The sequence below is a fragment of the Amphiprion ocellaris genome, chromosome 15 (genome assembly GCF_022539595.1).
Source record: "Amphiprion ocellaris isolate individual 3 ecotype Okinawa chromosome 15, ASM2253959v1, whole genome shotgun sequence".
In the NCBI taxonomy this organism is placed as follows: domain Eukaryota; kingdom Metazoa; phylum Chordata; class Actinopteri; family Pomacentridae; genus Amphiprion; species Amphiprion ocellaris.
The window spans coordinates 30,112,854-30,140,096 of NC_072780.1; the positions used below are offsets into that span (position 1 = coordinate 30,112,854).

General features: G+C 38.8%; 2 protein-coding genes across 7 annotated transcripts in view; one reads left to right on the forward strand and one right to left on the reverse strand.

The window, feature by feature from the left end:
* The window catches only part of LOC111564494 (zinc finger MYM-type protein 4-like), a 73,103-nt gene that overhangs the window by 44,739 nt on the left and 1,121 nt on the right, over positions 1-27,243 (reverse strand). For 3 of the 6 annotated variants that reach the window (XM_055017596.1, XM_055017597.1, XM_055017594.1), the window contains exons 1-5: positions 4,334-5,255; positions 4,023-4,224; positions 2,971-3,076; positions 2,268-2,372; positions 31-1,990 (exon numbers count right to left, since the gene is read on the reverse strand). In XM_055017596.1, coding sequence (XP_054873571.1) covers positions 31-1,990; positions 2,268-2,372; positions 2,971-3,076; positions 4,023-4,078 — 2,227 coding nt within the window. In that variant the 5' untranslated portion in view covers positions 4,079-4,224; positions 4,334-5,255. Of the gene's footprint in view, positions 1-30; positions 1,991-2,267; positions 2,373-2,970; positions 3,077-4,022; positions 5,257-10,181; positions 10,342-12,285; positions 12,481-12,575; positions 12,736-12,992; positions 13,154-14,406; positions 14,557-14,690; positions 14,765-18,050; positions 18,591-18,705; positions 18,790-21,066; positions 22,901-24,584; positions 24,654-25,039; positions 25,233-25,409; positions 25,567-26,135; positions 26,251-27,243 lie in introns of those variants that run through there. The other 3 variants (XM_023264111.3, XM_055017598.1, XM_055017595.1) reach the window with 3 other exon arrangements.
* Positions 1-27,243, forward strand: part of si:ch1073-513e17.1 (sialin) — a 193,501-nt gene that overhangs the window by 9,378 nt on the left and 156,880 nt on the right. The gene's annotated exons all lie outside the window — the stretch shown is intronic.

Consider the following 27,243-nt stretch of genomic DNA (forward strand, 5'->3'; position numbering starts at 1 on the left):
AAAATAAGTTTGACAGTAAGTTAGATGTACCACTGGGACCAATCTCGATTTCATCAAGGCTCATTCCTGTGAAGTCTGACAGCCGGCCTTGTTCTGAGGCAATTAACATTTTACTGACTTTAGCCAGCTCCACCGTTCCTTCAGGACATCTGTAGTATTCTCTATCTCGCATGTCATGGCCGAGAAAATTTGCCAGCGTGTCCATCTCATTGTCTTTCAAGTTGAGAACTGTGGACAGTGTGGACACCTGCTTTCTCAGCTTGGTTGAGGACAAAGTCTCAGGACACTTGGCCCCACTTTCCTTTGTCATCTGTCTTATGGCGTCTGATCCCCTCAAGTGAGTGTTTGCTTCAGATCTGGCAAAAAAATATGGATTGTCATGAGGCACACCACAGGTTTGCCGATGTGCAACCAGGCCCTCCATCGAAGACAGCATGTCCGGTGTCAAAAGGATGGCAACCTTCCTGTTTCCTTTCCCTTTGATTTCAATACTCTGAAAATGTATGCAAAGCTTTTGCTCGAACTTTGAAAGTCCGAGAGCCACATCTGAGTGGACTCTTGAAGTGTCTCTCAGGGTGAATGCATTAAGTGGCATCTTTGACACTTCACCCTCCCTCCTGCCATTAAATAGGATCACTTCAGCAAGTGTCACAGTAGCCAGCCCGGTCCAGTTCTTCTTGTTTGGATTGCTCTTAAGCTGTTCTTGGTAGTCTTCTCTGCACTTTTCAAGGTGCCTGTGCATAATCTTGACATCCTCAGTCAAAGGGAGGAGCTGAGCAGTGTTCCACTTCCCTTCTCTCAGAGTTTGTACAGCACCTGATGAGACAGACACATCCCATTTCTTCTCAAAAAGACCCCTAGTCCTGTTCAGGTTGTGAAGAAACTCTTCATTGCCCGACTCTGCCATCTGTGCCTCACACTCAAGAATGTCTGCAAGTTTCTTCAGACTGTGACGGAGCTTCAGAGCCAATGATGGAGTTTTAAACATGTTTTTCTCCTCATCAAATCCAGCCACAGCTTTTACTGCATCTATCACAAGATTAAAGTTGGAGGGCACAAAGAAGTCTTTAAGGCATTTCAGACCTCTTTTCTGGGACTGCTGGATCAGTCGTCCTACTTCGCGCATTTTTTGTCTTATGTATTCGCGTTTGGTTTTGTCATGTCCGTGTTTAGCATAAAGATGTTCAGCAAGTTTCAAAATGCTTCTCTCTTTTCTGACAATGCTCTTGATTTCATCTTGGTGCATGGCATTCACTAGCTCCAAAACTTTTTGGGTAACACCATCAGGAACAGGTTTTGCAAAGGGTGACTGGATGTGATTCTTGCCTGGCTTTGTAGTGCTACATTTTTGTGAAAGCCTGCATGTGGACATGTGTCTCTGTAAAGTCTTTCTTTTCAAAAAAGCTTCACAATTTATGCAATGCATATAATCACTTGTTTTCACTGGTTTTGCAGATTGCTGACCAGGGACTAGTGTGCCACTGCCACTGTTTAGGACCTCATTATTGTGTGCACGGTTTCCTTGGTTCCTGATGAGGTCAAAGTGCATTTTACGTTCCTTTGATTTCGAAGGAAAACTTATAGCTTTAGCTACAGCAGGTTCTCTGCTGTGTTTTTGAATTAAGTGCCTCGACATTTTGTGACAGTGGACAGGACAGTACAAGCAATAATGAGTTTTACTGTACACTCTGGCACCATTACGCTTTTTTTTCAGCTTCATTACTGAGACATTATCCTGTCCTGTGTCATCACTTCCGTCACTTTCTGTTCCCTTCTCTTCTTCATCTACAGAAGTTCTGGGCTTTGTCTTGCTTCTGTTAGTCATCTTGGTCAACAATGGAGCTTTGACAGGACCAGGTACTTCTGAACTGCCTTCATCTGCAGAGTCCTCTGCAGGGATATAGTCATCATCGTTGCTTTCAACGCAGCTGATGGATGCTTCGGAACCATCAGATGTCCTGGAGGCCCGTTTAAGGTAGTCTTTGGTAAGCTAAAAGAAGAAAAAACATTGCAAATATTAGAAAATCTTAAATTGCCCATAATACACTCTTAAAACCTAGACAACTTAACCCGATAACCAACCCTGTCTTTTACAAGGAGAGAGTTAGCTTTGCACTGTCGAGAGTCAAGAAAAAAAGATAGATAAAGGGTCACAGAAGTTAATTCTACTGAATATTTTATTTTCAGGGGGACTTATTTTAAAGCAATGTTAACTTGGTTTTGCACTGTAAGTTAAGTGCCCTGCTGATTTCAGAATGCAGACTTACCGATACACTGTTGGCTCTTCTCAAGGGTGGTACATCTGGGGCATCACCGGTATCAGAGCGTGAGCTTTCAAGGATACATGTATCTGTTGAGTCTGATCTTGGTTTCTATGAGGAAAGCACAGCATGTCTCAAAATAGGACCAATTTTAAATTAAAATTAAAATACTGTTATGTAGGGAAGTTTTAAAAAAGACCACCACATTGCATTTTATCAGGGCTATGCTAAACTCTGACATGCTGTTATAAGTAATTACTAATCCAGATAACAATACTGTAAATTCAATGAATAATCAGTTCATAAAAATGATATATTGTGGCCATATCTGCAGATGTAAGATGCAGTTGCAGACATTTACTTCTTCCATCACTGAGCTTGTCTGTAAAAGGTGTTTGCCTGCAGCATGCTATATGGCAATGTCTGATTCTGGGGTTTGTTTTTATAATTCACTACTTGTGTTGCCTTCATGCAAATCTGTGTCATGTGGAAGAATGCTAAGCATTGCGCAAAGGATGAAAAATACTGCAGCTGAAAGTGTGCTTTGTAGCACAACGGAAATAAACTATACGTTTTCTATGATCTCACACACACAAATTTTCGCAAAACCTAACAGATATGGTTTTGTTGTTATATCACATAAACAATATATATATTCCCAAAAAATCATGGCATTTAAAGTCCCAGCTATTTTCACAGCTGGTGGTACCTGTGTTTGGGAGGGTATGTTCTCCATGTGCTCAGCTAAGCATTTGTCATGATGCTCTCTCGGGCGATGCAAGCGTGTCTTATACCTCGAGTGGCATCCTGTGTGTCTGGAGTAGGTGAAACACAAAGCGTTAGTACAGAATAATAGAATATTTGATCATTAAATGCAAATTCCTAGTGAAAATATCAATAATTTCAGAGATGAGTGATGACGACTCTAAACACTGCTATAGGTTGGTCAATAAAAAAATAATATATTCTATCTCCTGTGAAGATAAGGAAAAAAAGTCTGTGCTGAAACCCAAAACAACGAGGAAAAAACCTCCCTCCCTTAAATGGGTTATTACTGAGAAGATGTACTGGCTAAAATGAAGTTCTTGTCAGCCTACCAGTGAAAGTGCAAAGAGATTTTTCCTTAACCTTGTACTACTTCTGCATACTTTGTGCTACAGAAACCATTAAACTATCACTCTGTTGAGCTCTTTTGGCACTTTTAATCTATTACTATTACTACTATCACTCCTACTATTATTACTACTCCAAATACTATTACTACTACTGCTATTATTACTCCTAATACTGTTAATACTACTGCTATTACTTCTACTATTTTTACTATTACTCCTATTGCTACTACTACAATTATTACTGCTACTATTACTATTATTATTTCTACTACTATAACTACTACCATTACTATTGCTACTTCTACTGCCTTCCATTTCTGCCACTGTTACACACTTCAGCTTCCACATTTTGTAGCCTTACACTGTGACAGGTTTTTACTTCACGTTTTTAGCAGTGTCAAAAAACAGCCCGTAACCTTTATAGCATCCCGACATGAACTATTTCCTTGCTAACTAGCTAGCTAGTTAACTAGCTGATGTTAACAAGCTAGCTTGTTAGCATTGGCAAACCTGCCGTGCTAATAACAACGGTGAGTTGAATAAAACTAGTAGCATGAAACGGTAAAAACTACACACAACGCCTACCCTCGTTACACCCATATTAAAACCGTGTGTGCAATTAAAACCATCACTTTTATGTACTTACTTAGCTTCCATCTCTTTTTCGGTCGACAGTGGTCGTCGCTCCTCTGCTTCGCTCATCTCTCAGCTTCCACGGGGTCTTCCACTGACCGTTCAGGACGTCTGTGATTGAACGTCGTCACGTAGTGAGGGCAGGACGTGGTCGTCACGTGGGGACTGCTGAAATCAGGGAAGGTGTGTGCTCTTCTCTTCGCCCTGAGTGGATGCTGGTACACACCTTTCATGAGTTTAGCGGTTCCCACAACAACCACGCCCATCTCCCATGGCTGCCGTGGGGGCGGCTAAAGCCACGAAAAGTGTGTGTTTCTCCCTTACCTCTGGCCCGATGCTGGTACTCTCCTATACTGACTTTAGCTGTCCCCACTGCGACCATGTCTACCCTCCACTCGGTAACGACATGGCGAAGTTGTGTTAAGTTGCTGTGAAGGAAAACTTAGCATTTCCTGTTGACGTTCCTTCACACTAAAAGTGTTCCATCAGCGAACACGTGGGTACTTTTATTATGAAGAAAACAACAGGAAATACGACGTTTCTGACACTACCTTAGCAGAGCTTCATTAGTGGTGCTTTTCTTACGTTAAAACGGGTCTAGTTATGGAGTTCAGGACATTTTCTTCTGTTTAATCAGCAGATCAGGTTAAATATTGCAAGAGATCGTAGTGCAGTGGGGATGAGCTGTTTGATGAAGAGGTGCCATGTCTCCCTACAATCAGTGGTGACAGTGTGTGTGTGCGTGCGTGTGTGCGTGTGCTTGTGCAGTTGTGTGCATGTATGTATATATTGCGGGAGGGAGGGATGGGTTTTCTTGTTTTTAATGTTTTTAAATGTTGTACAGCACTTTGTGTTGCATTTTTAACTGTATGAAAAGTGCTCTATAAATAAAGTTTGATTTGATTTGAGATGCATTAAGCAGATTCACACAGAATGTAATCAGCACTTTCAGCACGTCAAACAGGACCTATTAAATGGCCATACTTGGAGTGGAAAAACATACGCCTGGCCAAAAAGGCTGTACACAAAGCCCCTTATTGTTTAAAACATTGCAAGAGGAGGGATTAATGCAAACATTTTCTGAAAATATGAGTGGAGATATACTTTCAGAGAATTCAGCAGAGAAGCTACACTTCACACACTACACTAATTTATTAACCAATCAAGCTTTTTACCATGTCTGAATACCCTTCTGCCAGTGGCATGTCAGGACTGTCCTTATTTACATGATGTTCACTTTGACTTACAGTCTAAACTGTTAAAGCTGGCCTGTTGAAAATATAAATCTCTCGTGGTTTTCTTCACCACACCATCACTTTGTTCATAATCAGCCAAACTACCAGCAATATTCTGCCATTCTCAGAATGACTGTTCTGCTTGTCTTTTGATTGAAGACCTGCTAATTAATATGTAAACCAATTTTCTGGTTGCTCCATTTAAGCCTCACAATCAAACAGACTATACCAGTAGATTGCTTCATGTTTCTTTGGTAAAGAGCATGTTCTGCCATTTGCCATTTTCATATTTGCAGCCGGAGAAAATATTTATTATTTTACTCCTACAACCTTCATCAATATGTCCAGCCTGTGTGTTCATTTGTATTCTCAATAGACCAATTGACTGTGTACTTGTTTTTAGTAAGTGTTTTGACATGAAGATGTCATTTTCCGTTAGCGAAACCATTTCAACTTCCATAACGCAAACCCACATCTGTGATTAAGGAGCCTTTCTGAGAGGTCTGTAGTTTGTCATGCACTCTAGCTGTAATCAAAGTTCATTTTTACAAGAGCATTGCATTCAAAATCTGAATGCTCTTCTTCCTTGTTGTCCGAATTGTCTGACATGCCGAGAGCATTATGAGCCACACTCCTGTTAGAAGCAGGAAAAACCTCCTCCTCTTCTTTATCCTCCACATGTTTGAAGTGTAAAAGTTTAAAAATAAGTGGAAAGGAAAAGGCCAGGATATATTCACTTGCTTTAGTTTATCTCCCGTCTTTTTTTGAGTGCTTAACCCTTTCCTTTGAAATGCTTTGATATCTATCTATCCATCTATCCATCTATCCATCTATCTATCCATCTATCCATCCATCCATCCATCCATCCATGCATGCATGTGGACAAAATTGTTGGTACTCCTCGGTTACCGAAAGAAAAACCCACAGTGGTCACAGAAATAATTTGAATCTGACAAAAGCAATAATAAATAAAAATTCTATGAAAATTAACCAATGAAAATCAGACATTGCTTTTGAACCGTGGTTCAACAGAATTATTTTAAAAAATAAACTCATGAAACAGGCCTGAACGAAAATGATGATACCCCTAGAAAAGACTGAAAATAATGTGACCATAGGGACATGTTCAATCAAGGTGTGTCCTCTAATTAGCATCACAGGTGTCTACAAACTTGTAATCAGTCAGTCGGTCTATTTATAGGGTTACAGTAGTCACTGTGCTGTTTGGTGACATGGTGTGTACCACACTAAACATGGACCAGAGGAAGCCAAGGAGAGAGTTGTCTCAGGAGATTAGAAAGAAAATGATAGACCAGCATGTTAAAGGCTGTAAGACCATCTCCAAGCAGCTTGATGTTCCTGTGACTACAGTTGCACGTATTATTCAGACATTTAAGATCCATGGGACTGTAGCCAACCTCCCTGGATGTGGCTGCAGGAGGAAAATTGATGACAAATGGAAGAGACGGATAATACGAATGGTAACAAAAGATCCCAGAACAACCTGTAAAGACATTAAAGGTGAACTCCAAGGTCAAGCTACATCAGTGTCAGATCACACCATCCATCATTGTTTGAGCCAAAGTGGACTTCATGGGAGACGACCAAGGAGGACATCATTGTTGAAAACAAATCCTAAAAAAGCCAGACTGGAATTTGACAAACTGCACGTTGACAAGCCACAAAGCTTCTGGGAGAATGTTCTATGGACAGAGGAGACAAAACTGGAACTTTTTGGTACATCAGCTCTATGTTCACAGATGCAGAAATGAAGCATATGAAGAAAAGAACACTGTCCCTACTGTGGAACATGGAGGAGGTTCTGTTATGTTCTGGGGCTGCTTTGATGCATCTGGTACAGGGTGTCTGGAATCTGTGCAGGTACAATGAAATCTCATGACTATCAAGGTATTCTAGAGATAAATGTGCTGCCCAGTGTCAGAAAGCTTGGTCTCAGTCGCAGGTCATGGGTCTTACAACAGGATAATGAGCCAAAACACACAGCTAGAAACAGCCAAGAATGGCTAAGAGGAAAACATTGGACTATTCTGAAGTGGCCTCTATGAGCCCTGATCTAAATCCTATTGAACATCTGTGGAAGGAGCTGAAACATGGCGTCTGGAGAAGGAACCTTCAAACCTGAGACAACTGGAGCAGTCTGTTGATGAGGAGTGGACCAGAATACCTGCTGAGAGGTGCAGAAGTCTCACTGACAGTTACACAAATGGTTTGATTGCAGTGATTGCCTCAAAAGGTTGTGCAAGAAAATATTAAGGGTACCATCATTTTTGTCCAGGCCTGTTTCATGAGATTATTTTTAAAAATAATTCTGTTGAACCACGGTTCAAAAGCAATGTCTGATTTTCATTGGTTAGTTTTCATAGAATTTTTATTGATTATTACTTTTGTCAAATTCAAATCATTTCTGTGACCATCGTGGGTTTTTCTTTCATTAACTGAGGTCGTATCAACAATTTTGTCCACCTGTGTATCTATCTGGACTAGAAATTGTTCCGGATTATAAGTTGCACCAGTGAAAAAATGCATCATGAAGAAGAAAAGAACATATATAAGTCGCACTGGATTATAAGTCGCATTTTTTGGGGAAGCTTATTTTACAAAATCCGAGACCAAGAACAGACATTTCATCTTGAAAGGCAAGTTATAATAATAATAGAATAAAGAACAGGCTGAATAGGTGTACGGTATGTTGACGTGGATAACGGGATGTCAAAAGTGAGGGGGACCTCGTCCATGTTGATAATATGATCCGGTGTCATGTTGTGCTCAACTATTTGCTTTTCAACGAACTCACGGAAACTGTCGACCCTGGCTTGGAAGTCTGCTGGCAGTTCTTGGCACACCGTTGTCCGTGCTCTGATAGAGAGGCGGTTGCGTTGCATGAAGCGGTAACACCATGAAGGTCCTCCCGCAAAATCATTTATGTTCATCGCCTTGGCAACTACCAGGGCATGGAGACGTAACTGCACCGCTGACAGGCCTCTCCCGGCAGCACGTTGTTCAAGCACCCATCTGTGAACTCATTCCTCCAGCTGTGGCCATCTTGGTTTTAGCCCACGATTAGCTTTCTTTGTTTTCTTCATTGCAGTAAGAGTAACCTCCGCTTTTTGCCAGTTCCTCACAAGTTTCTCGCTCACACCAAACTTTCTTCCTGCTGCTCGATTACCGTTTTCGGCTGCATATTTCACTACTCACAGCTTGTAATCTGCACAACATGATTTTCTTTTGGGGGGCATTTGTGTTCAGTCTTTCTCAGTTGTCTTTAATTTTCAGTGGTACAGGACAGGAGTAGCAGATACCGGTAGTTGTCACAAGCCTAAGAGCGCCCTCTCGCAGCTGTAGGTAGTGTTTACTCCTTGGTCATATCGGTCAGTGTGAAATAACATTTAAGAACATATGAAATTATATATTTTAATATGTACAAGTCGCACCTGAGTATAAGTCACAGGACGAGCCAAACTATGACAAAAGTGTGACTTATAATCCGGAAAATATGGTATCTATCTATCTATCTATCTATCTATCCATCCATCCATCCATCCATCCATCGTAGGTGCCTATTGTTAACAGACAAGCAGTGACGCTGTACAAATACTGATGGACAAAAGTGGACCTCACGGGGTGAGAGATATGTCAGGTCAGATAAACTGCATGCAGGTGCATCATTGCCCATCCACAACCCCACACAACTCAAGTTCACAGACAAAATATGCAAGCATACACACACACGCGCATAGAAACTGAGATTGAGTGTGCTACTGATTGACCTTAGAAAAACTAAAACTTTCTCCTGCAGGTGCCACATCACCCATCCACAACACATCTCAAGTTTTATCAGTTTCAAACATGTGAAACATTTCTTAAAAGCATCGTTTACTAACAGGGGATGAGTTCAGACACTATGAAGGTTCTCCAGATGACAGCACCACCATTTCTCTCTTTGCTCAAGCCATGAGCGCAGTTTTCAGTTTTCAGTACCCAGCAGGTCATAGATCAGATTTTTTTCAGACATCCAGGAGTAACAAGAAGGACTGTAAAACCAATACTTTGCTGCACATGTGAGAAATACATTTGCAAAGCCCATGCACACACACTTGCATACTGTCCTACATGTGCTAATTAGAGTTTAATATGTTCTTCATATTTTAGTTTTGCATCTATTATTGTATTTTATTCTTATTGTTGTAGTTCATGCACCTTGTGGGTTGGAGCAATGATTAAAAAGATGTGAGAAGACTAATATTTTGTGATTGAGTTTTGGAATTTTCTATTCCATTGCACAGTATACAATAGGCTGTGGTTTCCTTCCAAAAATGCATTTCAAGCTACTTTCTTTACATTTCTGGTACTTTCTTAGAATGGTTACATCTATGCAGTACCTTTAGCAGCAATAATGGAGATAATAAAACTCAAACTTTAGTAAAGAAAAAAGTTATAACATGTATGATGTAATAAAAACAAGTAGTGTCCACTGATTAAATCTTTCTGCTCTCTGAAGAGGGAAAACCCAGACATTCACAAAGTGTGTGATGCATGACACATTGTTTCTTCATGTAAAATAGATTATTGGTTGAAAATTCAATTAGGCTACTCTTAGAGGCTCAGTGGAGTCATTTTTGAGGACAAGGGGAGTGTACAGGATGTTAAGACAACATGAGGGTTACGTAAATCATTTATGGCACCCTAAGTGTGTCATACTGCACTTAAGACATTTCTGAGTTCTTTCTACTTCTAGTCATGGCTCATTTGTTTCCATAGAGGTGCAGGACTTCATATTGCAGTGAAAAATTATCCCACAGGAGGGAAAAACGCCTAGAAACTACTTTTTGGTTCAAAGGGCCATTAGGGTCTAAACACCGAATAAGGACTAAAGGATGGAGATAGAGACAAAAATGCTGTTTGACAAACTCTTGTACCTTGATAATCAAGCAGAGTTGCTGGACGTAGTTTGTAAGATGCCACACAGGACCGACAGCAGAAGAGCTCCACCACGTTTTCACTGTGTTTGTAAGTGATCATGTCGGACACCGTTCGAGGACAGAGGCACATGGTGCAGGGGTGGGAGGTCTCGATATTCTGCAGAACAACACATAAAGAAAACCGTCAGTTTTGTTTGTGAACAGTTTTTTAAGATGCTTTGGTACAAGTCTCTTATTTAAATTATTCAGTGTTGTTTTAGAACCAGACTGTGCTGTACATCATTTCCACATATTCTGGGAATGCCCAAAAATTAGCCATTATTGAAAGAAATACATGAAGCCATAGAAACGATTCTTAATACTTACTTACCTTTTGATTTTAAAACCCTATATTTGGGAAACATTTCTCCAGAGGTCAAAAACATAAATAGATACTCAGTATATTGCTAGCTGCAGGGAAAAAAGCAATAACAAAACCATGGTTGATACAAGAAGAACTGACAACAAATAGCTGGACAGACATAATCATTGGAATTTATAGGATGGAAAGAATAACCTCTAGAAGATGGATTCCTTTGTGCAACACTGGGAGGGATGGGTGAGATATGTGAGACCTCTGAGACCTGATTTTGATGGGATAACTGCATGAATATGGACTTAAAACCTTTTAACTGAAGGAAATGTTTTTGAGTTTTATTTATGTTAAAAAAATTAAAAAAAAGAAGAACAAGACTGTGCTTTGTGCAACAGCTCTGTCTTGTTCATATACATCGATCAGCCATAACATTCTGACCACTGACAGGTGAAGTGAATAGCACTGATTATCTCTTCATCATGGCTCCTGTTAGAGGGTGTTGGATATATCAGGCAGCAAGTGAACAGTTTGTCCTCAAAGTTGATGTTAGAAGCAGGTAAAATGGGCAAACGTAAAGATTTGAGGGAGTTAAACAAGACGACTGGGTCAGGGGATCTCCAGAACTGCAGCTCTTGTGGGTGTTCGTGGTCTGCAGTGGTCAGGATCAATCAAAAGTGGAAGGAACAGTGGAGAACCGGGGACAGGCCCATGGGACACCAAGGATCACTGATGCACATGGGGAATAAAAGTTGGCCCATGTGATCGATCCAATCTGGGTTTCTTTCATTTCCTCTGTAACCAGTTTTGAGCATCAGTAATATGGGATGTATCACAGTTTGAACAGCAGGTAAGTGATGCAAAATGAACACAAAAAGATGCAAAACAATCAAAATGTTACACAAAATGACCAAAATGTGACAGAAAGCAGTCAAAATTTGACACAAAACAACCAAAATTTGATGCAAAATGACCAAAATGTGATGCAAAATAACCAAAATGTGATGCAAAATGACCAAAATTGATGTAAAATGACCACAAAAAGATGCAAAACAACTGAAATGTGACACAAAATGACCATAATGTGGCAGAAAACAACCAAAACTTGACACAAAACAACCAATATTTGATGCAAAAGACAATACAGACTCAAATTTAAACTCAATTCAATTTAGGAAAATAATTGCTAGCTACAGCCCAACCTATATTATCCTGTCTTTCTTGTACTGTCAGCAAATACCATGAAAAGACCAAAACCAACAATCACAAGCATAAACTGCACAGCCTAACGCCTGATTCGTCTTATTCCCTTAAGGTGTTAATAGGATCTAAAGTTTAGTTTGTTGCTTCCAGATAGGAGTTTTTCCTCTGAGTTAATTAAAAATCTGCAGCATCAGACAACAGCAGGATTAATATAAACGTCCCCAAAGGCAGAGCAGTGGTTTGGTTTTGGGGGATTTTAAATTAATTATCATTATTATTAGACACAGTTATGAGATTAAACAATAAAGTATGTTTATATTTGTTAGAAATTGTATAAAACAACCCTTTTGACAGCTGCAGATATACTGCTCTCCATACTGTTTTATTTTTACTACACATGTATTATGACTTTAATTAACTGAGAAATACTATATTTCTCATGTATTTTCTAGTATCGATCATAATTTGTTCAAGATATATGGTAATTTTGGATGTGTATTGTGTATATTCGTTGAAGTGAAATCTTGTATTTTTGTTTTTCTGCACCTTTGTGAGCTCATCCAGGCATTTCTCCCTGCAGAGGGTTTTGATTTCGTGCTCCAGCTTCAGTAGAAGAGGTTTGTCGTAGCAGGTCCTGCTGCAATTCACACAGATTAATCTGTTGTCCTTCTGGAAACCCTCCAAACAGGCGTCGCTGCAAAACCTTTGCACAGTTTCGTTCAGGATCAGCTCGCATGTGATCTGTGGAAGACAAAGATACAGAAGTGGTGACGACGGCAAAGTTTATGGGCTAAGATTAACAGTTTGATAGGACAGAAATATGTATTTTGGCTTACAGTGCAGGGCTTGGTGCACATGCTGCAGAGTGACGGCGGAGTTTGGGGGGAAACAGGACGAGATTTGAAATCGCACAAACAGGCCGGACTGCAGAAATCCTTCATAGTTCCTTTAATGTCCACAGCAGCCACGATGAGGTCCAGAGGCTGAGAAATCGCCCTGGCAACGAGGAGGAGGAAGGATGAGAAACATGGACAAGATATCAGCATTCATTTAATATAAAACGGGTTAAAATTATCCACATAGTGTTACAGCAGCAGAGATAGTACCTTCAGGTTTCAGCATCTAAATCCCACCACAGATAGTTTACTGACATATTTAACAGCATGTTTTCAGCCTCCAGTTACTGTAATTTAATCTACATTGAGCAGCACTTGTGTAGCCCTGTGAGGATGTGCTTAGAGTTTCAGACTCACCTCTGACAGTAGTGACACGTCCTGGCGGCGGCTTTGTTGTGCCGAAACATTTCAAACAGGCAGTTTTTGGAGCAGAAGACATCCATGAAGCCTTTCTTCTGGTAGGCGGTTTGTCCCTTCATCATGCTCTTCTTGCAGTGCGAACAGTTCATGTGCACTTCCTGACATGCAAAAGAACAGATAAACACTTGATTAAGTGTGTTTTTGTTGGGCGACCTATACTAGTGCATCTAAAAAACTAAAACAGAATGAAAAAGTCAATATTTTTTAACATTTATTTCATAAGGTAAACTTTTTGTATTCATTACATCCATCCATCCATTATCTATACACCGCTTAATCCTCACTAGGGTCGCGGGGGGGTGCTGGAGCCTATCTCAGCTGACTCAGGTGAAGGCAGGGGACACCCTAGACAGGTCACCAGTCTGTCGCAGGGCTACATACAAGGACACACAATCACTCTCGCATTCACACCTATGGGCAATTTAGAATGATCAATTAACCTCAGCATGTTTTTGGACTGTGGGAGGAAGCCGGAGTACCCGGAGAAAACCCACGCATGCACAGGGAGAACATGCAAACTCCATGCAGAAAGATCCCGGGAAAGCCGGGACGCGAACCAGGGACCTTCTTGCTGCAAGGCGAAAGCGCTAACCACTACGCCACTGTACAGCCCGTATTCATTACATGTAAAGTGAAATAGCCTTTTTTTTGTTTTAATTTTGATGAAATCAAGCATCTCAAAATATTAGAATATTCCTAAACATTAGTAATTCCTAAACTCAATACTTGGTTTGAGCTCCTTCAACACAGATCACTGCATCAGTATGACATGGGATGGAGGCAAACAGCCCATAATAATCAAAATTAAAAGGAAAAAAGGTTGATATATTACACTTTACATGCAATGAGTGTACAATATATAAAACTTGCACTTTCTTAAATAACTGATGGAAAATATGAAACTTTTTCTGCAAAGTTCTAATTTTTCAAGATGTACTAGTATAATCAAATGCAAATAATGATAGTTTTAAGAAACAAATTTTTTTTAAAAACAACTAAAAAAGAACTACATTAAAGGTTTCCTGTGGAGATTTCAACCTTTAATAGTTATGGAGCTACATTTTTTTTTATAGGAGTAAATCATTATTTTCCTCAAGCATCATGCCCTCTAGACATTGAAAGCTGTGTGATGATTCTGACATAGTGGCCAAACCACATGAACACAATTATAAGACTGAACACATTTTTCAGCCACTTATAGGATGCTATAGATTTTATATGTATTTACACACAGGTGGGCATCTGAAATCTGAAGGAGTTGACATATACAGAAGGATTGTGGGAAACTGAGTCCATCTGAAGCATTTGATTCCCTACATTTACATTTTGTGACACTTCTGAGCATCCTCACCTTTTCACTGCTGGCCTTGTGTGTGACCTCAGTGGGTGTCGAAGGTCTTTCAGGCTGTTTCTTGACATTATGGATCTTCTGATCTTTTACCAGACTCTTGTTAGTCAAAGATAAGAACTGGGAAACCTGGACTGTAGTCCGCAGCTTCTTCTAGATTTAACGAAAACAAAACAAATGGATGCTTAATGATGCAGTTTGAGGACTACATTTAACAAGTACTGTCCCAACTTTTTTTTATCTTTTCTGTTATCATGTCTAGCAGCGAACAAAACAAAGATACTCACAACGTCCAGTTTGGGGATCAATATCTTCAAGTCTTTCATCCCAGTCGGTGCTGTGGACAAGTTGTTCTTCTTTTCTATAAATAATTGAAACACACAAAACCAATTCAAATCACACATTTCAGCTTTGCAGATGCAGTTCAAATGTTAACATTATATTAGGATGGACTGGTCCTAATTTTTCTGTACTGTAGAGCTGCAATTAAGAAATATTTTCACTGTCAATCTGTCATTTAATTTCTCATTAACCAATTAATTGTTTGGCCTATAAAATGTTTAAAAAATGCTGAAAAATGTCAGTGTTTCCCAAAACCCAAGATGACAAATGTCTTGTTTTGTCCACCCAAAGATGTTCAGTTTACTGTCATAGAGGACGAAAGAAACCAGAAAATATTCACATTTAAGAAGACAGAATCAGATACATTATTGCTTTTTTCTCTAAAATTTATTCCAACTCTGAAAAATGTGCCACTGTGTTTAAAGGGCATGTCGTTGTTTAAGAAATCCCAAAATTACACCATTTACCAGAGCACGAAACTGCAAAAACAGAGAGAATTGTCAGACTTTCAATGTTCTAACGGTCTTTGAATTACTTATCTATAACATGTAGTTCTGTCTGAAAACCAAGTCTAACATTACAATCACGTTTTTCTACACGTCTCATTTAAAATTTGCCAAAAATTAACAGTTTGCTTGAACCAGATTCAGTGAAGACAAAAAAAAAATTTGTGGTGGAACACAATTTTTAAAAAAAAAAAAAAAACAGAATTAATTACAGGTTTTGTAATTAGTTAATCGCGATAATCGCATTTTTGTGAAATAGCAATATTTGACACAATAAAAAAAAGTTTTTCAATTCGAATAACTTTTGGTTGACAGTTGAATCCATGAATAGACATATACGTGTTTATAATTTTAAATGTAAATTATTAAAATGAATACAATTTAAAAATGGGACATGTAGAAAGAATTGATTTTGATGATTTAAAACCTGGATTTAGTTAAGTTTTTTCGTTGTATGGCACAAAACATCAGCATAAGTAGTTCAACAACATTAAAAAGTTGAAAATCCAGATTCATTCTGTTTTCAAAGTTTCTGGGTCTGATAAATGGTGTAATTTTGATGGTTCTTTTTTTCTTAGGAATATACATTTTTATTTATAAACCAAAATATTTTTTCATAAACTAAAAGCTTATAGCTAAGTTAATAAAACACAGATATTATTGTGGTTTTAAGTTATTACTCCATAGACGCCTCGGCAGAGTAATAACTTAAACCACAAACATGTTTACTTCATTTCTATTTATCTGCATTTTTCATCTCTCTGCTACATTCACAGATTACTGCAAACGCAAAGTGCAATTATATTCAACATTTTAAGACTTTTTGTAAACTCAAGCACGTTCAGTGTCTTCCAAAGTGGTCTATTATGGGATGCTACACCGTTAGCCATTAGCAGGACCGTTGTAGCTAACGTTAGCTCTGGTGCTAACAGCAACATGTTTAGCATTGAAGTGATAATGTCGGCTTTAAGTGCTGCGGTGATAAGAAAACTCTTTGTTTCACAATTTTTGCACACAACCACGCTTTTGTCCAACCTGACATTGGGAAGATTTTTAAAACAAAACTTTCCTCCCAACAAGTTCACCTTCATTCACTGCTAACCAAACTTTCTTACTCACTCCTGCGCTTCTTCATCACGGCTGGAAAACAGACTTTAGGCTCATTAGCGCCACCTACTGGGCTGGAGTGTTCAACAAAGTTGCTGGTGTGCCAGAAAATAGGGAACTAGTGCGATTAAATGCGCCATTTTAACACTTTATTTTCCCCTGTAATTAATTGATTGCAATTAACGCGTTAAAGTCCCAGCCCTAAAAAAACTTTGTTTTTCTGCGCAACCACAAAGCCATTGGTGACTCTCCTGTAACAAACAGCCAGGTGACAAAAATTCAGTGACTTTTTAGGTTGTGTTTAAACAGAGCAGAGACGAGACTAGCACAGAAACAAATTAAAAATCAAAGTAGTAAAATATCTATAGTAAGTATCTTTCTTTCAGTATTGGTAGCAACTGTGGATACTCACTTTTTATAAGATAAAAAAATCAAAGAAATTCAACTTTTGTCTTTTCTTTTGTTGGATATATGGCATTATAACATGTCCATACACTCATCTTCTCCCATCTTGATTATTGTGATGCCCTCCTTTCTGGCATTCCTGTAAAGCTCCTCTGTCGCCTCCAACTTGTCCAGCAGCTCGGCTTCTTACCAGTTTTAACAGATGACATCACATATCTTGCTTCCCTCCGCTGGCGCCCTGTTTGTTTTAGAATTGATTTTAAGATTTAGCTGATCACTTTCAAAGCTCGCTAGGGTCTTGCTCCAAGTTACATTTGTGATCTGTTGACCCCGTATGAGCCTGCTGGCAGCCGTAGATCTTCAGGTGGATCCTTCTTCCAAAGTCACGGCCTAAAACTCAGGGTGACCAAGCTTTCTCCATCAGGACCTCGGCTTTGGAACGACCTGCAGTCAGTCTTTTAAATCACTTCTGAAAACCCACTTTGATAAACTTGCTTGCATGTGAAGTTTCCTTTTATCCTTATTTAGCTTTAGTGATTTATTATGTACTATGTCCTGTTTATTGTAGATGATCTTACTTTTAGCTGTCTGGTTCTTTGGTGTGAAGTCATCTCTTTAATTCTTTAATTCTCTAATTTTTTTGATTTTTAATTTTAACCCTCAATCTGATTCTTTAATTTTCAAACTGCCAAGTTCCCTTGTTTGATATGAATGCTAATCTAGCTAATTATTTATTAGAATTTGTACTATTTATTGTAGTTGACTGCTCTGACTTGTCTCCTATATCTTACTTAATTGTCTGTGTTGCATGTTTTGTCAAAGCACTTTGTGAATGCTGTTGAGTGCTATATGAACAAAATAATGATAATAATAATAATAATAATAATAATAATAATAATAATAATAATAATAATAATAATAATAATAATAATAATAATAATAATAATTATTATTATTATTATTATTATTATTATTATTATTATTATTATTATTATTATTATTGTTATTATCATCATCATTATTATTATTACTGTAACAGACATTTTCTCTCTCCTTCTTCATGGTTGTTCTGTTTCCATCGAGGTGCAGGATTTTATATTGCAAATTTGTAAGTAAAAATGTGTCAAGGGCAAATAGAAAAACACCTACCAACTGTCTGGGGCTCAGAAGATTAATAAAGCATCAAAAAACTGTTGATTTATTTAACACTTGGCAACTAATTCATGGTCCACAGAGGATCAATCCGGCTGACTGTAGCTTTCTTTAGCTCCACTAAATGTATTTTACCTGTATTTAAAGTTGAACCGCTGCTGTCCACATCCATCAAGTAACTTTGCTGTTCATCTTCTCTGTCTGAATATTCGTCCTCCACGTCGTCCATCATCTCCTCAAACTCTCCATCACTGCGGTTCTCGTTCAGGCGAGTCTCTTCCTCGTCCTCCGCTGTTGAATCTTCTCTGTCTGTTATCACAGGTTTTGCTGACGGACCATATGAGTCATCATGGCCGTCATATTCCTCATTTCTGACCTCATCGTCATCATCGATGTCTATGTCGATGTTGAAGTCCACGTTCATGTCCTCATCATCGTCGCTGAAGTAAATGTTTGTTTCTTCTGCTTTGCTGCAAGTCGTCGTCTCCTCGGGTGTGTCGACGGCAGGTTTCTCCATCATGTCGGCCGGACGATCATCTGTCTCGTCAGTTTTCTCCTTGTTCTGCTCTTTTTCAGTCTCCTGCTTCTTTTTCCTGCCTCGGCCACTTTTATTCGAGGACGGAGCTCCACTTTTTCTCCTGGCTTGAGAAAAGAAGCCTTTTGAAGAGGACCGACCTGGAGGAGAAAAGGACAGGTTTGTAAATCGAGTGTCTACATTTGTCTTGTTCACTAAAAACTACTACAGACACAGATCAAAAGGCCAGCAGGTGAGTTTTTGTTTATCACATACCCGTAGAAGTTTCTGATTCCTCGTTTTTCTCTTTGGCGTCGCTGTTTCCAGGACTGTCTGGATCCACAAACGGCTGCAACTGATCTTTAAAGGAGAGTAAAAAAGATAAAAATTGAATATTGCCATTATATTGTTAGTCTATATGAAGACATTTACATGATGATCCCTCACAATCACAAAACCATGAATTTATTTTAGACAAAAAGGTTGATAATTAACATTTTTTTAATATAATTTAAAAGTTTAATTAAAATAAGCAAAATTTATCACTGAATTATTGCTCAGCTCTAAATAAAGAACTCAATATGAAGTATTTTATTTTCATCATCAGAATCAGAAAGGTTTTATCGCCAAGCAGGTTTTCACATACAAGGAAGCTGACTTGGTGTTTTAGTGCATAACAGTAAAAGAGCAACATACAGATTAAAAGGTGTTTCCAGTCGTAGGTATTAATAACAAGATAAACTAGAAAAGCACTCAGAGAGCGCAGTACTCCGCCAAGGCTACTCCGTTAGATCATTTTTGACGGCTGAAATTTTGGAAAAAATCCATGGATCCTATCAGCCGCATCACTGCTAAAATCTAATCACTTGGTCCTTGTGTCATTTCTGACCTTCTCTGAACATTTCATCCAAATCCTTTAATCCATTTTTGAGTAATGTTGCTGACAGACAGACAAACCAACGCTGATCGTCACATAATTCCACCAAGGCTCCGCCTCCTTGACGGAGTAATAAGAAGCTGCGTTAAAAGTCAAATTAGCATTAAGTGTAATTAAGGATTTATTTGATCTAGAATGCTGCTTCTTATGCTTCTCATAATGTGTGACAGTTTAACTTCATGTGTAATATTTATTATAGTTATGTGATGATCACCGTCCGTCGGTCCGTCTGCTTGTCCATCTGTCTGTCTGTCTGTCTCATTACTCAAAAACAGACCAGTGGATTTGGATGAGATTTTCAGGGAAGGTCAGAAATGACACAAGGACCAAGTGATTAGATTTCGGCAGTGATGCGGCTTATAGTCTGGATTCACGGATTTGTTAAAGATTTCTGTATCATTGTGAGATAGCGGCACAGCATCACTGTAACCATGACAACAAGTGAACACTACGTCAGCTGCCTGCTGACGATTACATGATTGTGATCCTACTACAATTCCTTTGATGAGGACCACAAATTTAATCCGTTGGGAATCATACAACAACTGATCAGCCTTGGCAGAGTAGTGCGCTCTCTGAGTGCTTTTCTTGTTATAATTACCCTTTGTGTTATTATCACATTGTCATTGCCGGCAGTAGTTTCTCCTTCTCCATTCTAGTCGTTTTGTAACAAACAAAGCTTCCTTGTTTTATTTCAGTAAAGTATCATATCTTTCTGCTGTATAGTATCTTATTACACTACATTTTACACAATGTCCTACAGCAGCTTTATAACAAAGTTTAAAACTGCTTGGATCCTGAAATGCAGTTTTTTTTATTTATTTATTTTTTATTAATGCATTGTTGAGCTATTCAGCTGTCAAGCACATACAGTGGACTGATTATAATAACTTAAATGTACTTGAAATGCATTTTATAAAGGAAAAATCTAATCAGATTGTTAATCAGTATTAACACACTCTACCGTTCAAAAGTTTGGGGTCACCCAGACAATTTCCTGATTTCCATGAAAACTCACACTTTTGTTCATGTGCTAACATAACTGCACAAGGGTTTTCTAATCATCAATTAGCCTTTCAACACCATTAGCTAACACAATGTAGCATTAGAACACAGGAGTGATGGTTGCTGGAAATGTTCCTCTGTACCCCTATGGAGATATTCCATTAAAAATCAGCCGTTTCCAGCTAAAATAGTCATTTACCACATTAACAATGCCTACGCTGGATTCATTTAATGCTATCTTCATTGAAAAAAGCTTTTCTTTAAAAAGTAAGGACATTTCTAAATGACCCCAAACTTTTGAACGGTAGTGTATACTAAAAAGTAAAAGAGTCTGATCAAAATGGAGGCAGAAAACTTGATTGAAACATACCTAATGTTGACCAAGCAGTCGTCGTGGAGACTTGTACATTTGAGAGGGTTAGAAGGAGAGTGGTCTAACCCACCTAAAAATCAAACTGAGTTTTAAATAATCTCTGTAATATTTCATGGTCTAGATTTTAATGGTCAAAGTGGTCTAACCCACAACTCAAATATAGTATTAGAGTGGCATTTAAATGTTAGACCATTCTTGAAAACACAAAACTTTGAACCCATTTTTCTGAAAAGCTATAGAAAGTGGGTTAGACCAGTCTGCTTCCAAAACCTTCATTTGATGTCAACATAACTTTCACTTCAACCTTTACCTGGGCACATACCTGGAAACTCAATTTCCTCAAGAGATTTTCCTTCAAATTGTCCAAGAGTTCCGTTCTCCATTGCAAATATTAGCTCTAAGATTCTGGCAACGTCTGCGGCTGCCTCTGGCATCTGGTAATAGTCCCTGTCGGTCTGAATATTCCGGTCCAACAGTTTGGCAAGCTCAACGAGGTCATCATTCGTGAGGCTGAGAATCTGGAAAATTCTCACAGTGTGCTTACAGAAATACATCGACCGGAGGCTCTCTTTGTTCTTGGCACCACACCGAGCTGTAAAAATGCAAATGCACTGTTTCGCCTGGTAGAAGTTTTTGCGTCCATCATCAGATCTCCCAAATAAAAAGGGATTGTCTTCAGGCACACCACAGGCCTCCCTCTTACTCACGAGCAGCGTTAGAGCCGAGAGTAGGTCAGACGTCAAAGTAAGACCAAACTTTTTGCCGGTGCTGCTGGCAACATTGATCTTCACCATGTTCTTGGACAGAATTTGCTCAAACTGCGACTGGTTGACAAGAGTATTTTGCTGGGGTTCAGTCTCGGGTCGTTCCTTGAATGACTGGAGGGTCACCCGTGAAACGTCTGCCAGATTTTTGTTAAAGATCGCCACGTATGCAGCCGTCACTCTGAGCACAGCAGTATAGACTTGTGAACACGCATACATCATCAGACTTTCGACCCCAGAAGCTGCCGTTTTGTCCAGACATTGGTAGAAGAGCTGCACATCCTGTATGAACGCTAGCGTGGACGGCTGGGTGAGTTTTGGCAGAGCTGCTTTGAGTCCGGACGGCCATTCTTTAGCACACAGATTCATGAACGTCTCTGCTTCTTGTATCATCTCCTTATCAGCGTCGTTTATCAGAGCTCTGGCGTATTTAATGTCTGCAATTCTCCTGAGTGAGATTCCGAGGCTATTCACCAGATTCGGCCTGTCCTGGGGCTTTGAGCTTTCCTTGAAACCGGCCAGCTCCCCAACGGCTTCGACAACTTTGCTGAAGTTTTGGGGCTTGGTGGCAACTTCAAAGCTGTCTATTGACTTCTTCCTCAATATTAGCAGGAGTCTTCCCATCTGCCTCAGCTTCTGATTCACATACTGATAAGTTCGTTTCTCCTCCCTCAGGTAGTACAAACACTGAGCCATCTGGAGTAGATAAGGATCGCTCCAGACAAGAGAGCCGACCTCATCTTTCTTCAGCTTCTTCAACATCTTCCTCACACCTGATGAGATCTTGTGGTGCTCAATTAACCCTGTTGCAGCAACCAAAGACAAAATTTGAGTTCTACCACCTATTGGAGGCTTTGAGAATTTCCTTGAAGGACAATTCTGCATGTGTCGCCAGATCTGCTTGTAGCCGTACATGTGTTTACAGTATATACAAGTTGCCACTTTTTTTACTGTGGCCATGTTTTTTCTCACTTTCAGCTCTCCAGTGCGACTCTTCAACACCTCTTGGTTGTGTTCGAAATTTCCTTTGTTTCTTAGCTTTTCTAGCATTTTAATACGCTCCGTGCTTTTTCGAGGTAATGCGTATACTTTCGCGATTTCAGGCTCGTCTTTTCTGTGAGTGTAAAGGTGACGAGAAATTTTAGTCTGAGGTTTCTTGCAAATGTAGCAGTAGTTCTTGTTGGTGATTGATGGGTCTTTTTCATCGGCTTCAGAGTCATCAGTGCTGTCCTCCTGCTGCACAGCACAGTCTTCTTGACTTTTCCATAAATCCCGAATCGGCTCGTTGTTGTCGCTGATATAACTTTCGTCGCTACTCGGCTCATCCTCGCAGACGTAGTCGTCATCAGAGGAGTTTTCTGCACAACTTGATGCTTCTGCCGAGTCCTCAGCCTGGAATTATGAACAAGGAATTTTATACAATTGGAACAATCAAGCAATACCATAAAAATGTTGGGTACATTTTTGAATTTCTCTGCCTTTTAGATCCTCAGAGCTATAAACTTTTCCATGATCATGGCTGGTTAGTAAGAGCAGATCCAGCCTCTGTAGTGGAACAACCCTCCCCATTTGATCCAATAATCCTCCTCTACTGATATTTTCAAGAAAATTCTCAAGACGTATGTGTTTTCAAAGGCTTTTGGTTGGTTTTTTTTTTAGCTTAAATTTGATTGTTTTTCAATTTGTTGTCATAGAACAAACATACACACAATGAATTTGCCAGTGAGGTTCCAACAATTGAGATTACAATTACTTAGAGCTTCATAATGCATGTTTACTGTGCCCAGTCAACTGTTTTAGTGATTGTTGAGTCTTATATTTAGTCCATTTGGTCAATTTTTCTGCAAATTCTGATTGCTGAATTCTGAATATATGTGTGAGTCTCTCCATGTCAAATATCTCCTCAACAATGTCTTTCCATTGGCTTACAGTAGGAGGGTTCTCTTTGTGCTATTTCCTTTTTTGGTTGCTTTTAATAGTCTTTTTTATTTACTTTATATTCTGTTTATTTTACAAGGTGATCTTTCAAGCTGCCATCCTTTTTTGACCTTGTGTAGTATTCTAGACTACTTCACTCTGTTTTACAAATTGACTTTACAAGAAGTAGTGTTCCTCCTTGTTTGATAACTTTTACAGCACGTTGATCAACTCAGACTTTTTTAATGTTATAGACAAAAACTTGATTTAATTTGAATGCTGTTGAAGAACTTTCCCTGTGTGTCCCTCACGTTACATTTTTAATTTCTGAAAACAAATGTACAGTTAGGGATGTTCCTATCAATTAATTTTACTTTTCAATTACGCTAAAATTTAACTTTAGACTAGTTGACAAGGCCTAAAAGTAGAAACACCCCTCAAAAAAATTCACAATTGAGCAAAGTTGAACACATGTATACTACTGTTCAAAAGCTTGGAGTCACCCAGATAATTTCATGTTTTCCATGAAAACTCACACTTTTATTCATGTGCTAACATAATTGCACAAGGATTTTCTGATCATCAATTAGCCTTTCAACACCATTAGCTAACACAATGTAGCATTAGAACGCAGGAGTGATGGTTGCTGGAAATGTTCCTTTGTACCCCTATGGAGATATTCCATTAAAAATCAGCTGTTTCCAGCTAGAATAGTCATTTACCACCTGAACAATGTTTAGAATGTATTTATCATTCATTTAATGCTATCTTCATTGAAAAATGTGCTTTTTATTCAAAAATAAAGACACTTCTAAGTGATCCCAAACTTTTGAACAGTAGTGTAAGTCTAAAAGACACTGGAGTTTTGATTCTGGCCTGGTCAACTCTACTCTCTTTGGTTTGCTAAATGTAGAATTTACTTCAACAGTATGAAAAAGACAATTATAACTATGTTGTATTAATTAGGAATGTCCTGATCTGATCTCAAAGATTGAAAATTAGCATTTTGGATCATCTTGCCATCCGTCTAACGAAACAGTGAAGACAAAAAAAACATTTAATTATTAAAGTAGCCTCAACATCACCATGAAGTGTTCAGCTCTGTCTAACGTGTCCAACTTAAACTTCCTGGTGCTTAAAAACTGGAATCCTCACTTACTTTTTCGCCCATCAGAGGAAATAAAGGGTCCAAGTCTGTTCGTGATGTGTTCTGGTCTTCAGTGGTTTCCTGTAAACATCAAGAAGATGGAAAGTTCACAAAGACGTAACAACACGACATGAGTATTACAAGTTCTTTCAATCTGGCCTGCAATGGAAAAAAACAAACATTGAATTTACAAAGGCAGCAACCTAGTACAGCATAAACTCTGTGCCAGTTGTTCAGTAATTGTTGAGACTGTTAAGACATTTTAATTATATTTTTATTGACATGTTCTGTTGGACGTCATTATACTGGGTATTTTCTAAGATGTTGTCATAAACTGAAGGGGACAGAGGAGTAAAATATCTGAAAGATTTCTGCAAAAGATGTCAACAGCTGTACATGACAGAAAAAAAATATATTTTCTGTCAGAAATAAGAACAAAATCCCAACACGTTACATAAAACACCTACCGTTGAGCGCCACGAGTAAGAGGACCGCCCATAGTTGAAGGTTATCTCCTCGCCTGCGGATATTTTCTTCAGGGCGAACAGGCACAAATGTGGCTTTTCCTTGTAAATGATTTTCCTCACTTTGCAGTTGGGACTTATGTGGTCGTCGTTCACCAGTCTGCCAAGGCTTTTATCATCTGCTGAAGCGTCGATGCTGCAAACAAACAAAACTCTAAAACCACTGTGAGAACGGCTGCATTTTATCACACTGACTTTTTACCTTTCTTGTATTTTGCTAAACATGCACAGAGGAGATCAAAAACTAAATTTGAACTGGCTTTTTGTTTTTACAATTTAAAGCCTCCTATAGTGACCAAACTGATAAACTTACCGCCAGTTTGTTCCCTTCCAAAAAAAGTCAAACAAATAGTCGTTCAGAGAGTCCCCACGTTTCTTTTTTTGGGTTTCTTCTTGAGAGATGATGTTCCCCCGAAACTCTACAACGAAGGTCGAAGGTTCTATGGATTCGTGGGTGAACACACCTCTCCCTAACACAACATAAATACAAGGAAAAAAGAACAGTTATTACATGATTATCCCATTTTTAATTGTTACAAAAACAATCCAACCAATGTGTAAGTGCATATTTTTTTAATGCCTGATGCGTGTAGTCTCTAAATTCAACATTCAACTTCAAGTATGTTGATTGTTTAAAATTCATTCATTAAAAACCAACCAACCATTTCTTCTCCTGCACTGGACGAAAAGAGTTAGTTATTATCTATTAACTCAAAGTCCAAATCGGAGCTCTGTTCATCCACAGTGGAAGCTCAAAACAAAGTATATTCACGGTCTTCATCCATTGCTGAAGACTATTAGATCTAAAAGCTCTGGAAAAAGCCAAATATGTTGCATCAAATCATTTCTAAGATCGGATATCTCTTTCGATTTGTCATTTTAGCCAGCTAACGTTATTTGCATGTTTCTGAATCAGTGAGTCTTTCAATTTAACGTCGATGTACCTAATCAGAGGGTTAACAGAAGCTAACTTCACCAACAAAGTAGCCACAGGAATTTGGATATGAAATGAGGCAACTTTGAGAGACACATCACCAACCTTTAAAGGAGTCGATAAAGATTCCCTCTAGGAAGGATTTGTCTTTGCCAGCCTTTATGTGCTTCAGGGCGTCCTGCTCAGGAGTCAGCTTGTCTGCTTCGTTGTTCTACATCATCTGCAAAGTCCCAAAATATTAAATATTAAAGCTCCAACAAGACTGATGTAGTTCTGACACTACCTGTGATTATAAAGCCGATTTATAAGACAATACATGTTTTCATCATTGGCTGCCATGTTGCCTTCACAATAAACATCCAACACAGCACAAATACTTTTCATTAAATCTTTGTGGAGCAGATGTGCCACATAATTTATCTTTTTACGGCTACAACTGCAGTGCATGTACACTTTAGGTTTGTGGCCAAACAAGATGGCAAACTTTCATTTCAGAGGTTTTGAGTGTCTAAATGCAGCACAATGCTGTGAATCTTCGATTTATTTATTTATTTTTAATATGGGTAAGTTCATATCTACATACCACAGTAAACTGTAGAGAATAAAGTTACTCAGTGATGATAAAGTTGTCATTTCCTGTATATTAGAAGTTTAAATTTTATTAAAATGACTCTTTGACCCATTTCTGTGTAAAATGGCATCAGAAAAAGAATACAAAAAAAGAGATTCGTCAAATTTTCATGTTTACAGTGCAGATCTTTGCCGTGTACACACTACTTAGACTTTATTACTTTATTTATACACGCCTTGGTGTTCAAAACAAGGAAATGCAATTTTTAACAGATAAACTTCTCTGTGGCCATGACAGAGATGTCATTCTGACAGTTTTTACGGGCCAGTTTCATGGAATATGTGCAGAGCATCATCATGACTAAAACAGAACCAACAAGAAAAGCACTCAGCACAGAACTCCGCCAAGGCTGCTCAGTCATTGAATCATTTCAAACGGATGAACTCTTTCAAAAAATTTGGGGCAGAAATCACAGCACCTTAGAATGTGACCATTTAGTATGGATGTACTCACAAACAAAATGACCTTGCGCTGAGCACAGGTGTGTGTTATGTATTTGTACGTTATGTACGGATACCAAATCATGTGACCTAAATATGTAGCTGGCGGCGGGAATTGATGGGACTCAGAAACACCCCCACA